Source organism: Ipomoea nil, unplaced genomic scaffold (assembly GCF_001879475.1).
Source record: "Ipomoea nil cultivar Tokyo-kokei standard unplaced genomic scaffold, Asagao_1.1 scaffold1993, whole genome shotgun sequence".
NCBI lineage: Eukaryota > Viridiplantae > Streptophyta > Magnoliopsida > Solanales > Convolvulaceae > Ipomoea > Ipomoea nil.
Window position 1 is genome coordinate 2,050,857 of NW_017618421.1, and position 13,938 is coordinate 2,064,794.

The 13,938-nt window shown below is 35.2% G+C and overlaps 1 protein-coding gene across 1 annotated transcript; it reads right to left on the reverse strand.

Moving 5' to 3' along the window:
* Nucleotides 1–7,713: 7,713 nt before the first annotated feature.
* Nucleotides 7,714–13,678, reverse strand: LOC109147447 (vesicle-associated membrane protein 721-like). The gene is made up of 5 exons (XM_019295106.1): nucleotides 13,324–13,678; nucleotides 11,865–12,006; nucleotides 11,663–11,783; nucleotides 8,643–8,705; nucleotides 7,714–8,141 (listed from the first exon to the last, which is right to left on the reverse strand). Exons 1-5 carry the CDS (start codon nucleotides 13,514–13,516, stop codon nucleotides 7,992–7,994), a joined length of 669 nt encoding a protein of 222 aa, XP_019150651.1. The 5' UTR covers nucleotides 13,517–13,678; the 3' UTR covers nucleotides 7,714–7,991.
* Nucleotides 13,679–13,938: the final 260 nt, after the last annotated feature.

Here is a 13,938-nt window from a genome sequence, read left to right on the forward strand (position 1 = left end):
TACAAGAATCTGACATTGGAGCTGAAAATGATCCCATAACGTTCTCACAAGCTACGAGTTGTGCACAGTCCGATTTGTGGTTAGAAGCCGTGAAAGATGAAATGAATTCTATGAAGAGTAATGGAGTTTGGAACCTTGTTGAGTTACCTAATGGGGCCAAGCCGATTAGCTGTAAATGGGTATTTAAAACCAAAAGAGACTCACTAGGTAACATTGAGAGGTACAAGGCCAGACTCGTTGCTAAGGGATTCACTCAAAAAGAAGGAATTGATTACAAGGAGACCTTTTCTCCTGTATCAAAGAAAGATTCTCTTCGAATCATTCTGGCTTTGGTTGCACACTTTAATCTTGAGTTTCAACATATGGATGTGAAAACCGCGTTTCTAAATGGTGATCTAGAAGAGGAAGTTTATATGAAACAACCTGAAGGTTTCTCTTCTAGAGGTGGTGAGGATTTGGTGTGTAGGCTTAGGAAGTCCATATACGGTTTAAAACAAGCCTCCCGTCAGTGGTATATTAAGTTTGATGGGGTCATTTCATCATTTGGTTTTGTTTAAAGTCCCTTAGATCCTTGTATATACCAGAAAGTTAGTGGGAGTAAAATCTGTTACCTTGTTTTATATGTGGATGATATCCTACTCGCCACTAATGAGGTGGGGATGCTTCATGACGTGAAACAGTTCCTTTCCAAAAACTTTGATATGAAAGATATGGGTGAAGCATCTTATGTCATTGGCATAAAGATTCATAGGGATAGGTCCCGGGGCATACTGGGTCTATCGCAGGAAACCTATATTAACAAAGTTTTGGAAAGGTTTCGGATGAAAAACTGTTTACCGAATGTTGCTCCCATTGCAAAAGGGGATAAGTTTAGTTTCGACCAATGTCCTAAGAACAAGTTGGAGACGGAGCGTATGAAGGATGTTCCATATGCTGAAGCGGTTGGATGTCTCGGCTATATTCAAGTTTGTACAAGGCCCGACATTGCCTTTACCGTTGGTACGTTAGGGCGGTACTTGCATAATCCAGGCTTAGACCACTGGGGAGCTGTGAAGAGAGTTCTGAGGTATCTCAAAGGTACTAAAGATTTCAAGTTGGGTTTTAGGCAGACGGACATCCTGGATGTTGTTGGTTATTCTGATGCGGACTTCGCTGGCTGTGTTGATTCTCGGAGATCGACTTCCGGGTACGTCTTCATATTGGCTGGTGGGGCAATTTCATGGAGAAGTGTTAAACAATCCTTAATAACTACTTCTACCATGGAAGCCGAGTTCGTGTCCTGTTTCGAGGCTACTTCGCAAGGTGTGTGGCTCAAGAATTTCATCTCCGGGCTTAGAATTATGAATTCTATATCTAAGCCACTGAAAGTTTACTGTGACAACTTAGCTGCAATCTTCCTAACTAAGAACGAAAAATGTGGGAGTCGAAGTAAACACATCGACATCAAGTTCTTAGCCATTAGGGAGCGTGTCAAGAATAAAGTTGTATTCATTGAACACATTAATACTGAGTTGATGCTAGCAGATCCCTTGACTAAAGGCATGCCTCCGTCTAAATTCAAGGATCTGATTCAGAAAATGGGACTTTCGTCCACTTTGTAATTTTGTATATACATTCAGTTTAATAATGAAATTCTTTTGCACTTAAGTTTTTTTCTTCAGATACTTCAGATATTTTCTTTGAGTGTGTACACAATTCAGTTTATCTCAATAAGAAAATATACTTCAGTGGACTTGAAATGAAGATATGGTTTGTTTCATTAAGTTTGATTACCTAAAGGACTCAAGGACAGTTTGCATTTGATCATAATGGATATTACTTGCGCTAAGGAGGACATGTCATTATGGTTGGTGTAAATCTTGTTCTTGGGTTCCGTATTTGCACCAAGTGGGAGAATGTAACGTTTTCCTTGTGTATTATTATTATTATTATTAAGTTTATTATATAATAACAATAATATTTAAGTGGTGCAAATCAATAGGCTGACTAAGTATTAGAACTTAGTCAGCATTAGGTAATTAGTTACCTACATTGATGGGATGTAGGTTATTTAGACTCCCAAGTCCTCTCACTGCTCGCAGGGCCGGATTTTAGGCTGTGCAAGCTGGGCTACCGCACAGGGCCCCCAATTTTAGAGGGGCCCCAAATTTTAGAGGTTTAATATTTAATTTTTACACAGTTAGTTTCGAAATAAAAATTAAAAGTTTTCAATTGAATATAAAAGGTTTTATGAAGAGGTGGTGAGAATATGTATTTATTGTATTTTAACTTGTAGGTCAAAGGTTCGAAACTTACATGTATTGGTTTTCAAAATTGTAATTTTGTAGGGCCACATTTATTTACTAGAACAGGGCCACAAAAACTTAAAATACGGCCCTGACTGCTCGGTTGACGTATCATACACCATCTAAAGTCACTGAGAGAAGTGAGAGAAACACAACTAAAACCTACGGAGATTTTACAGCAGCCCGAGGAACTTCTGTTCATCAGACCACGAGTCCCTGGTGATCAAGATCTAAAGCTATGGCTGGAGGTTGGTGATCTAAACTCTGTTTTAATAGCCACGTATTTATTAATTGTCACGTGGATTATGTGCTTACAGGGAGTGCTTGGGCTACCGGTTTGAGAAGATTCTCCTTCCCCGCCTTGGATAAGAACTTCTTATTTCACCCCTAAATTATGCTTCGTAGCTTCTGATAAGTGGCGCCCTTCTGTGTAATAAAAGTGAGAGACCTTCAACACAGAGTATGAATAGGTATGGTCAGAGAGGATCGCCTTGTCTCAACTCACGGGAGGGGATAATAGGTTCAGTTAGCGCACCATTGATGTTTAACCTATACCTAACAATATTAACACATAAAAGAACAAGATCAATATAATCCACTGTTGAGCAAACCCAAGCAAAGCTAGCATATATCTCAAGTAAGTCCACTACATATGGTCATACGCCTTGGCCGTGTAAATCTTGAGAGCCGCCAAGCCAGTATGACCTTGAGTCTTTCTTTTAAAGAAATGTCCAGCTTCGACGACAATAAAAATATTGTCAATGATGAGTCTCCCTGGATGAAAGTGCTTTGGTTCTCTGAAATTATATCTCCAATCAACGCTTTCATCCTATTCGCAATCATTTTTGCCCTTACCTTATAGACCATGTTACACAAGGTAATGGGTCGGAGGTCCCCAGCCGTCTAAGGGATAGTTTTCTTCGGCACCAATGTAATGAAAGCGTCATTCAACCCTGAAGGGAAGGTCAGCGTGTTAAGACAATTCAGAACAAAACTTGTTACATCTTTACCTACTATGCCCCAGTACTACTGAAAGAAACCAGGGATCATACCATATGGCCCTGACGGTTTATTAGGATGCGTGGCAAATAAGGCAGCCTTAACCTCCTCTCCCGTGAAAAGCAATAAGAATAGAGATCAAAGGAAGTAGAATTGCTAGTGTGTGTGCGCGCGCGCGCGTGTGTGTGTTGATAAGGTGCAAAGATAATTTCCCGTGCGATTGTGCAGTTAACACAAAAAGACACACCTTAAGCATTAAAATGACGCACATTATGTACACAAATCACGTACCTTAAGCACACAAACAAAGCACCTTAAAAACACAAACAACGCACCTAAAGTTTTAAAATGGCGCACCTTAAGAAGGAAAATAATGCACCTTAAGAAGGAAAACCGTGCACCTAAAGCTTTAGGCCGACGCACGTTAAGTTCAACAACTGACGCACCTTAAGAACACAAATGATGCACCTTAAGAAGGAAAACTGCGCACCTAAAGCTTTAGATCGATGCACTTAAGTTTTCAACAATAGACGCACCTTAAGCCACACAGTACAAAAGCCACGCACCTTTAGCACAAAAACCACGCACCTTAAGAAGGAAAATCACGCACCTTATATTTGACCTAGATGCAAAAAGATCAAATTGCCACAGCATTTTTTTTTTTAATCATTATTAATCCTAGACATTGATTTAGGCAAGATCAATAGCTCAGATATAACCGCACAACCGCACGGGAATTGAATTTTATATACATATATATATATATATATATATATATATATATATATATATATATATATATATATACTCCCTCTGTCCCATTTTATCTGTCCTACTTACTATTCATTGGTCAAACCAACTCTTTCTTCTTTGTTTATTTTCTTTAGTATTTTTTACTTATTTTTAAATTTAATTTTTTGTATTTAATAGTACTTTTAGTATAGTTTCTAAATATATAAATTTTGCATACTAATTAATACTATACTTAATATTATGAAAAATTAGATTAAAAATAACTTCAGTCAAGCCTCGATAAACAAACTAGACACATAAAATGAGACGGAGGTAGTATATATATATATATATATATATATATATATATATATATATATATATATATATATATATATATATATATATATATATATATATATATATATAGAGAGAGAGAGAGAGAATTCAATTCCCGTGCGATTGTGCAGTTAAATCTGAGCCATTGATCTTGCTTAAATCAACGTCCAGGATTATCAAAATTTAAAAAAAAAAAAAAAAAAAAAAAAAAAAAAAAAAAACGCGGTCGCAATTTGGTAATTTTTGCATATAGGTCAAATTTAAGGTGCGTGATTTTCCTTCTTAAGGTGCATAATTTTTGTGCTTAAGGTGCGTGGTTTTGTGCTTAAGATGCATGGGTTTGTGCTTAAGGTGTGTGGGTTGTGTGCTTAATGTGAGTAGTTGTTGAAACTTAAGGTGCGTGGTTTTTCTTCTTAAGGTGCATGATTTTTGTGCTTAAGGTGTGTGGCTTTTGTGCTTAAGGTGTGTGAGTTTCGTGCTTAATGTGAATAGCTGTTGAAACTTGAGGTGCATGGTTTTCCTTCTTAAGGTGCGTGATTTGTATGCTTAAGATGCGTCTGTTGTGTGAAACTTAAGGTGAGCCATTTTAAAACCTTAGGTGCGTGGTTTTTGTTCTTAAGCTGCTTTGTTGTGTGCTTAAGGTGCTTTGTTTGTGTGTTTAAGGTGCTTTGTTTGTGTGTTTAAGGTGCGTGGTTTATGTACTTAAGGTGCGCCATTTTAATGTTTAAGGTACGTCAACCACACAACCGCACGGGAAGCTATACCTGCACTTGAACCCTTCTCTCTCTCTCTCTCTCTCTCTCATATATATATATATATATATATATATATATATATATATATATATATATATATATATATATATATATATATTCAAATGAGAACCTCTGCTAACATGTGAACCTGTGTACCATTTGTAAAGTTTTCCCAGATTACATTATTATAATATTAGGTCAACCTTATAATAATTAAGGTAATCTGTTATGTGGTGCAATTCTTCCATACATACTCCTATCAATTAAGGTAATGATTGATTGTAAAAGATAAGGAGTGTGATTAGGAAGGGATTCAGTTACCATATTGATGGCATATGGTTATTATATAAAGAGTCATCTAGTCCTCTCACTGCTTAACATTCATTCCTCATACACCATCCAGAGAGGGTTGAGAAAGTGAGAGAAACATATACTGTTACTCTGCCGCAGCAGTCCTGTGACTACTCAATCATCATCAATCGGAAGCTATGGCTGGAGGTTAGTACTTAGTACTCTGCCGCAGCAGTCCTCTGTATCACGTATTTATGTTCCTACGTGATTTATATGCTTACACCATTGTGCACCATTGTGGTTTGTATTGAGATCGGGAGATCACAAGCCAGTTCACCAATAAACGAACTCATCAACCTAGCTAAGTCATTAGTGTTTTGAATTGAGTTTTTCGTGCTCTTCATGTTGATTCGGTGAATCTCTTTTCTAAAGTTAATGGTGAATTGGACAATCTTTTCCTTGTGATGCCCCACAGATGTAGGAGTATGCATACTCTGAACTGGGTTACCAAATATTATGTCTTCTTTACTGCTTTCAGTTGGTTACCTCCTTGTTAATTACGCAAACTGTTATATTGTAATAGTTCTAGAACTAATTCAGTGATTGTTTGATTAGGAAGCGTTAAGCACTTAACCGAGTTTGTTACTTTACGATTTAAGTAACACTTAGATGATTCTTAAGTAATCATACTCTTAGCAAATTATCACGAATTTCAACAAACAAAGGGCTCCAAGTGAAAACGAATTGTTCGATCGTAGCTCCGGCCCTCACAGGGAATACCGGTGCTCTTTCATATGCGGCATTGTTCTTAACGATTGCACAACTCTCATTAGTTCTACTAGTTCCTATTCAGTTAGCTCCATTGGTAGATTAACGAACCATCTTACCCATGCTTTGGCAAAGGCAACTTACACTCAATCTAGTTCTATAGTTTGGGAGTCTCCAAGTGTATTCCACACCTTTTTTAGAAGAAAAAAAAAAAAAAAACTTGGTTCGAATATGAATTAGAATAAAAAATAATAAAGGTCAAATAGGTCATCGAATTGCACACAATGATGCAATTAGGCCACTGAACCTAAAAAAAACAACAATTGGGTCCCTAAACTAACCAATTTCATACAATTAGACCAATTTACAAGTTAGTAACAGATCACCCAAATTTTAAAATATGTATTTTTAATTATTATTTAAAAATAAAATAATTTAAAATTAAAAAAAAAAAAAACAAAAAAAAAAAACAAAAACAAAACAAAACTTTAAACGTCTCCGGCAGAGACGAAGAAACTCTTCGTCCCCGGCCAAAGACGAAGAGAAACCATGGAGACGAAGAGTCTCTTCGTCTCTGGCCATGGGGACGAAGAGTTTCATCTCCAGCAGGGACGAAGAGTTTCATCTCCAGCAGAGACGAAGAAACGTTTTTTTTTTTAATTTATTATTTTTAAATAATAATGTTTTTAAAAATATTTTAAATTTTTTGGGTGACCTGTTACTAACCTCTAAAATCTATAAATTAAACTAATTGAATAAAATTGGTTAATTTAGTGGTCTAATTGTTATTTTTTTTATGTTCGGTACAATCGTTATACCCTACACCACGACGCGCGTAGCACTGTGTGCCGCACGCCTCCCAAAACGACGTCGTTTTGGGAGGCGCGGTAGAAAGTTGCTGTGATTATGTATATTTATTCATACAATTATGTATATTTGTTCATACAATTATGTATATTTGTTCATACAGTTATGTACATTTCTTATACAATTATGTACATTTTTTTATACAATTATGTACATCCGAATCAGAAAATTTGTGTGTATTATGTTAAGAATTGATGTGTATTATGTTAAAAGTTTATATTTATTATGTATTATGTTAGATTATGTGTATTATCTTTTAAAAAGAGAATGTATATTTTGCTATATAATTATGTACATTCATGTATACAATTATGTGTATTCTAGTATAACATTATGTACATTTTTGAACATGAGTTTTTTTTTAAAGAAAAATTAACTGCCATACACTGGGGGCGGGAAATTTCAAAAAAAAAAAAAAAAAAAAAATTAAAACGACGTCGTTTTGCATCTGGACGCATAGTGCAACGCGCGCTGTGATGTAGGATATAAATTGCATGTTCAGTAACCTAATTACATTATTGTGCATAGTTCAATGGCCTATTTGACCCTTATTCCAATAAAAAAACAAACTGAAACAAAATCCGATATTAGAGTCCTTAGGCCCTAAATAACTGTGTAACGCAAGCAGTTAAGATTTGAAAATGATAGTAAAACTGCCAGAATTGGAAACATCCAAAGACTAAAAATGACAAAACTGGTTGATATACTATCCAACATTCTAACTTGACCTGAACAGACGTTCTATTAGAACTGCCGAATCATAGAAAAACTGGCAGCGGATAACTATGGAGATGCAAGAAAGAGAATGGTTTCTATTGCACCAAAATAAAGAAATTCCGCACCCTTAATACATACACAGTGCAAGTATCTTTCTTTTTAAGATCGTGTTTCCAGAGACAAAAACACTAAGACAGAATATTGTGTGCCTTCTACAGATATATAGAATAGAAAACCATCACTTTCCGCAGTTGAAGCCATGACAAACAGAGAGTACTATGATGAGGATCAAGGCTATGATGATACCCAACACTATCAACTTCACCTTCATGTTTTGCAGCCACATCTTTCTCCGGATTTTAGTGCCAGTGCTCCTGAAGTCTTGTGCCTGTTCCAAAAAACGAACTATTAAAATTGGTACCTGATCTGGACCTGCATTTTAGCTTATTCTGGTATATATATATGCCAACAGAGTAATAACCATATAGTTTGAGGAGTTCAAAAGCAAAAACTATGAGAACCTCTCTAAACCCATGCTCATGTTCTGAGGTTAGGCCAGTGGGATTGGAGTTTGATGTGGAATAAGGGAGTGAAGGTATGAAACAGCGAAGCTTGGGTATTAGTATTTGAAACTCTGCAGTCAAGCTTGCTAACAATACTGTTATTACTTTGTCGATAAGATGTATACTTATGTATCCCATTCATTACTCGAGAAATATCTAGAATTACATCACCGGTGAGTAATTTGGGCAACATAAAGTTCATAGGAACGAAGGCAACAGAGCTGTTTTCAATTTGTTAAGAGCCCAAGGATTGCAGATCTATACTCTCAAACCTAGTGATATACTACCATAAGTGTAGAAGCAAAAAGAGTAAGAAAAAGTCATACCTGCTGATGAAGATTTTCAGTCTTGTCGACAAGAAGCTCTATCTTTTCTCCACGATCTAGAACCTGTATCAGGAAACATAAATAAGTATATAGGTTTGCTTGAGGTTTCTTCAACTCAACAGATCAAAGGCAAACAAATGAAAATACATATATCAATTATACAGCATATCACCAAACAGTGGGCCCTCACAGGTTATTCATAGAGACTATCAAATAGGGTATCACCAAGCTCTCCAACTTGATAATATCTCTATCAATAACTTATTATTAGTGAAGTGTGAACTAGTACAGAACTCGAAAAAATTGTAGAATATTACACTTGAAAATATGAAATTTCCCCAAGCAAACTTTAAAAGAAACAGCTTAACTATTATTGCAACCAAGTGCTAAGCAACAGATCTTGAATAACATATCAAGAAATATATGATTTTCTTGGATTTCAAGATTGGATGAAATGTCATTTGAGAACCAATCAAGCTCTAATTTCATTGATTCACTTTTTTTATTCTGCTCTTTACTTCTTGAGATGACATGAATGAATTAATGTATATGAATGGGTCATTTCTAGTAAACCATCAGCTACATCGTACTTATATTATGGCACTGTTGAATTGGTCCATCTGGATCTGGGCAATTGACAGACATTTAGATAAACTTTGTTCAAAATGGTAAATTTATAAGCATAGGGACCAAATCAACCATCAAAGCAGAACATAGGATGATAGGAGATGAAACAACATTCCAGTATTTCAAGATTTGAAGAGAACCCTTTTCAAAGTAGCCAGTGATGAGTTCAAAATGGTAAATTTATAAGCATAGGGACCAAATCAACCATCAAAGCAGAACATAGGATGATAGGAGATGAAACAACATTCCAGTATTTCAAGATTTGAAGAGAACCCTTTTCAAAGTAGCCAGTGATCAGTTTCCAGGGTACAAAATAGTATGTATCAGTTTGAATTTACATGCCAGGAGCACTTGGTTAAACACAACAGCGTAGGAACGCTGAAGAATACTACACCTCATTACAACTCATTTACTAGCTTATGTACATGAGAAAAGAGAAGAAATAACACAATTGGTTCTATCTCTACAACCCCATCCCATCTCAAAAAAGTCTGCGCTTATGTCATCAGCATGATTCAGAAGATTTAGGGTGAAAGCATGAACACAGACAAGTTTATATTCTCTGGTACCTCTACAGAAAAGATGAAGCATTGGACTTTCAGTTCAATTTGCTTCATTTCCATTATTTTATTTTTATTCAGTGTTCCATATTTTGTATTCCCTGTTCCTCAAATCAGAACCTCCTGTCCTCCTCTACTCATTAAATCTTCACACTCTAATACTCAACTCCACTAATATGTACTCTCAGTTTAGTTGTGGTCAAATATTTGGATTATAATGCCCTTAATTTCAAAAAATGCCCTGAACTAACTTCTAATTGGAGTCAACAATTTAGTTTTCGTAGATAAAAGATGTGAGATTATATATCATCCTTGGCCTGAGAGAGATACATGTAATTCTGGTAAGTATTCTAAAATCTGCATAAATGAACTGCACAAAAGGTACATGAAACTTATAGAGAAGGTTGGCTTGGCAATAAATTGCTCATTCGCATTCTGCATAAAATGCTATGAGCATTCTCACCCAAAAAATTTTGCCAAATGCAAGAACTTCATTTTTGTCAAACGCAATCACTCTGCTGCTTAAGCAACAGAGCAGGTACTTGTGCCTTGCTTCAGGGAAGTGGCGAAGCGCTGAAATATATGAAAGCAGACCAAAGTAATCGCTTCACTCCAAAGAGCGCTTTTGATTACTAAGCAAGGTCAACACAGTCAACAAGATGAAATTGAAGGTTCAAAACACTTTATCTTGGCTGCTACGACACAATTGACCTTGAGAATTGCCTCTGGTCAAACTCCAAAACCTACTAAACTTTTTGGCAGCCAAAAATTTTTGCAATTCCGTCAAATTGCCTCATCCTTCACTGATCTCTCAAGCCTATGAATCACAAGTATGTTTTTCTTCTTCTGCCAAATCACTTATTTCTCTTTATTTTTTGGGTGGGTGGGGTACAGAGAAGAAACCAACAATGGGGGAAGAAAACCGACAAAAAAGTGCAGTCTCAACTCTCAACTCTCAACTCTTCCTCTTATACCACACTTTCTCACACATGTCCTCTCTCTGGACACTAAGCAAGATCATTTCATCCATTTTTTAATCTAAAAGTAAATCTGAATTAATAAATATTTTATATATTTAATTAGTGTATAATTAATTAATTTAGTCAATGGGGTTTTAAGAAAAAACAATTAAACAAATTAATTAATTATTTGAAGCATTCAATTGTTTTTTATTTTCAATTAATCCTTAATTAATTAATGCTTTGAATTTGTTGTTTTTAGAGAATATGAATTATGCATAATGCTTGATTAATATGTATTCAATATGATGCTTGCGTTGAGATAAGTATAAATGCTCAATACTAGTTAATAATTAATACTCTGTTCAACTAAAATAAAAATAAAAAAATAAAAAAAAAAAAGCAAAAAAACAAAAAATAAAAAAGAGTTAATAATTAATACTACAAGCAATGCTCCCATCCTGGATCTTTTGTTTTTTATTTGAAAAAATCATATTATCCAAACAATAGGAACAATGCATTAATTAAAGGAAAAATTGTAAAAAATGCCCCTCTATAATATGTCAATTATCAATGTCACCCCTGAATTATGAGTGGTGTAAATGTTGCCCCTCAATTATCAAAACGGTGCACATATAGCCCCTCCCGTAACGGACATGTGGTTCAAACAATTGAATGCTTCAAATAATTAATTAACTAGAGTTTGTCTATTGACAATCACTTAAACTATAGTGCTTGAAATGTTAATTTTTTATTTTTTTATATTTCTTTTCGCAGAATTAAAGCCACTAAGAGTCCAAGATAATAGAGATATCAAATATAACCACAATTTAGTCAAAAGAAAAAAAAAAAAAACTAACAAACATTTGTATACCTTCTCAATATTGTCCATCATGACACCTTTGACTTCAGAAACTTGTGCTTTAACTTTTGCAATTTTGCTTATCTCCTCAGGATGGTCAACACAATATTGCATATGCTCCCTCAATTTAGCCCTACAAAAACAGTTCAATCCAATAAGATGAGATAATAGAAAATCTCCCACATAATTCCTGATTAAATTTAAAATTGAGTACCCAAATTCCTTGTTAAAGCTATTAGCAGGAGCAGTTGCAGCCTTTCCACCACCATATTTTGCTACAAAATCATCCTTAATACGCTCCAGAAATGCCATAGGGACCTGTCTTCCAGCGGATTCTTCAGCAACAACGCAATAAGCTGCAAAACTACAAATCAGTAATCCTACATGTATTCAATGAATATAGGACAGGAAGGAGACCACTTAATGATGAACCAAAAGAATTAATGAAGAACTCCAGTATACAAATATCAGATACCCAATCGTTTCTTTTATAGTTGCCTTAGCTTTGAGGACAAAATATTCAGATGCAGAAGATCTTCAAGCACTAGATAGAAAAACTACCCAATAGGAAAAATAGATCTTTCCAGTACCATTTGTAGGAATTGAGACAACCATTAAATCATCATGAGGCAAAACAGGCAGTTGAAACGAAATATTAAAAGTCATAACTTCCACCAACTAATCATTTGAGAATGTTAACATGCAAACTCATTCATAAAGGAATATAGCTGCACATGAATTTGCATGTTCCGATAGACAATAGGATATGACAACCAAGCTTATATTATTCTATGGTAATGTATATCACACACTGCTCTTGCCAATACATTTAATAGTCTCTCCCTATTTCCAGAAATCCGCTTACACGAGAAACAAATACACAACTTCAGATACTGATTAATATAATTATAATGCATCAAACATTCATCTTAAAACATATATTTCTGCATGGTAATTATAATTTAGATAATTTCATCTTAAATTCCTAGAGAGTCCCCATTTGAAAATAAGGCAATTACTGTACTTAATTAAAGCTAGTTGTCAAAGGATTTATTGTTCAAAATGAATTTATTTACATGCTCAAGTATGTGCACATAATTATAATGCATGTTGCCAAAAGACATGATTTATAGCAACTCAACTAGATTAGTCAAAACCCAATGTGACTACCTGAATATGGGACCAGGATCATGGTACCAATAACAACAACAACAACAACAACATCAATAATAATAATAATTTATTATTATAACAAAGGACAAGTAAGAAGTATTCAAAAAAAAAAAAAAAAAAAAAAAAAAAAAAAAAACATTCAACTTTCTTTTCCATCTAAAACAGAAGGCTGAATAGCTGGATACTTCACAGTGCATCGCCAGCTTCCTATACAATCTCACTAGTGAACTCTTAAAGCCCCAAATGCATCAAATTCAGGACAAATAAACAAACCTCAATTGTGCAGTTAGCTCATTTTTTACCATATTAACTAAATCAATATCTTTCTTTCAACAACCTCAACTATTAGGCTAAAACGCATCTAACAAATGCACTCCAATAGTAACATCAAATAAGTAGGGGAGCACGATAAACTCATATCCCCTTCATTTTGCCAAGATAAATAAATATTTAAAATACTCCATTTACAGTAAATTACGAAATAAAAAGGGGATACTTACTGAAGCCGTTATCGACGAGGTAGTTGAAGGTGTGGCCATCGCAGTTGTAGGTGAACTTGTTGTTGGAGGCTGGAAGCTTCTGGAGGCACTGAAAGGCTATGGAGTTGAAGTTGCCGCTGAAGTCGGTGTGTTCCGCCAGTATAACGTTCCCACGGGCCACGAACGCATAGATTAACGCCTTCTGCTGCCCCATTTCAGGACCGGTTTCCTCCAAGCTGCGGCGTTTAGGGTTTACGCGATTGCCTTGGCAAAACAGCAATCAAGCAAATCGAATTGAGGGGAGAGAAGGTTGTAGATGAAGGCCTTTGCTTTTTTCTAGAGAGTGGGAATGTGACGGTGAGGAGAGAGGAAAAGGAAATGGAGAGTTTTAAACAATGGGTTTTAAGTTTGAATAAGGCAAATTATTTTCTGCTCTTTTCTTTTGTTTTCTTTTCTCAAATGTCCACTTTTTTTTGCCATTTATTCCTTTTTTGTCCTCGTCCCTTTCGTTTTAGAAAACTAGTGAAGTTACTCGTTCACTAATTGGAAAAAAAAATTAATTTTTTGAAAATTAGAGAATTGAAGAATAGAAAATTGAAAAAAATTTAGTAGCACAGTTTTTAAAATATTTTTTTT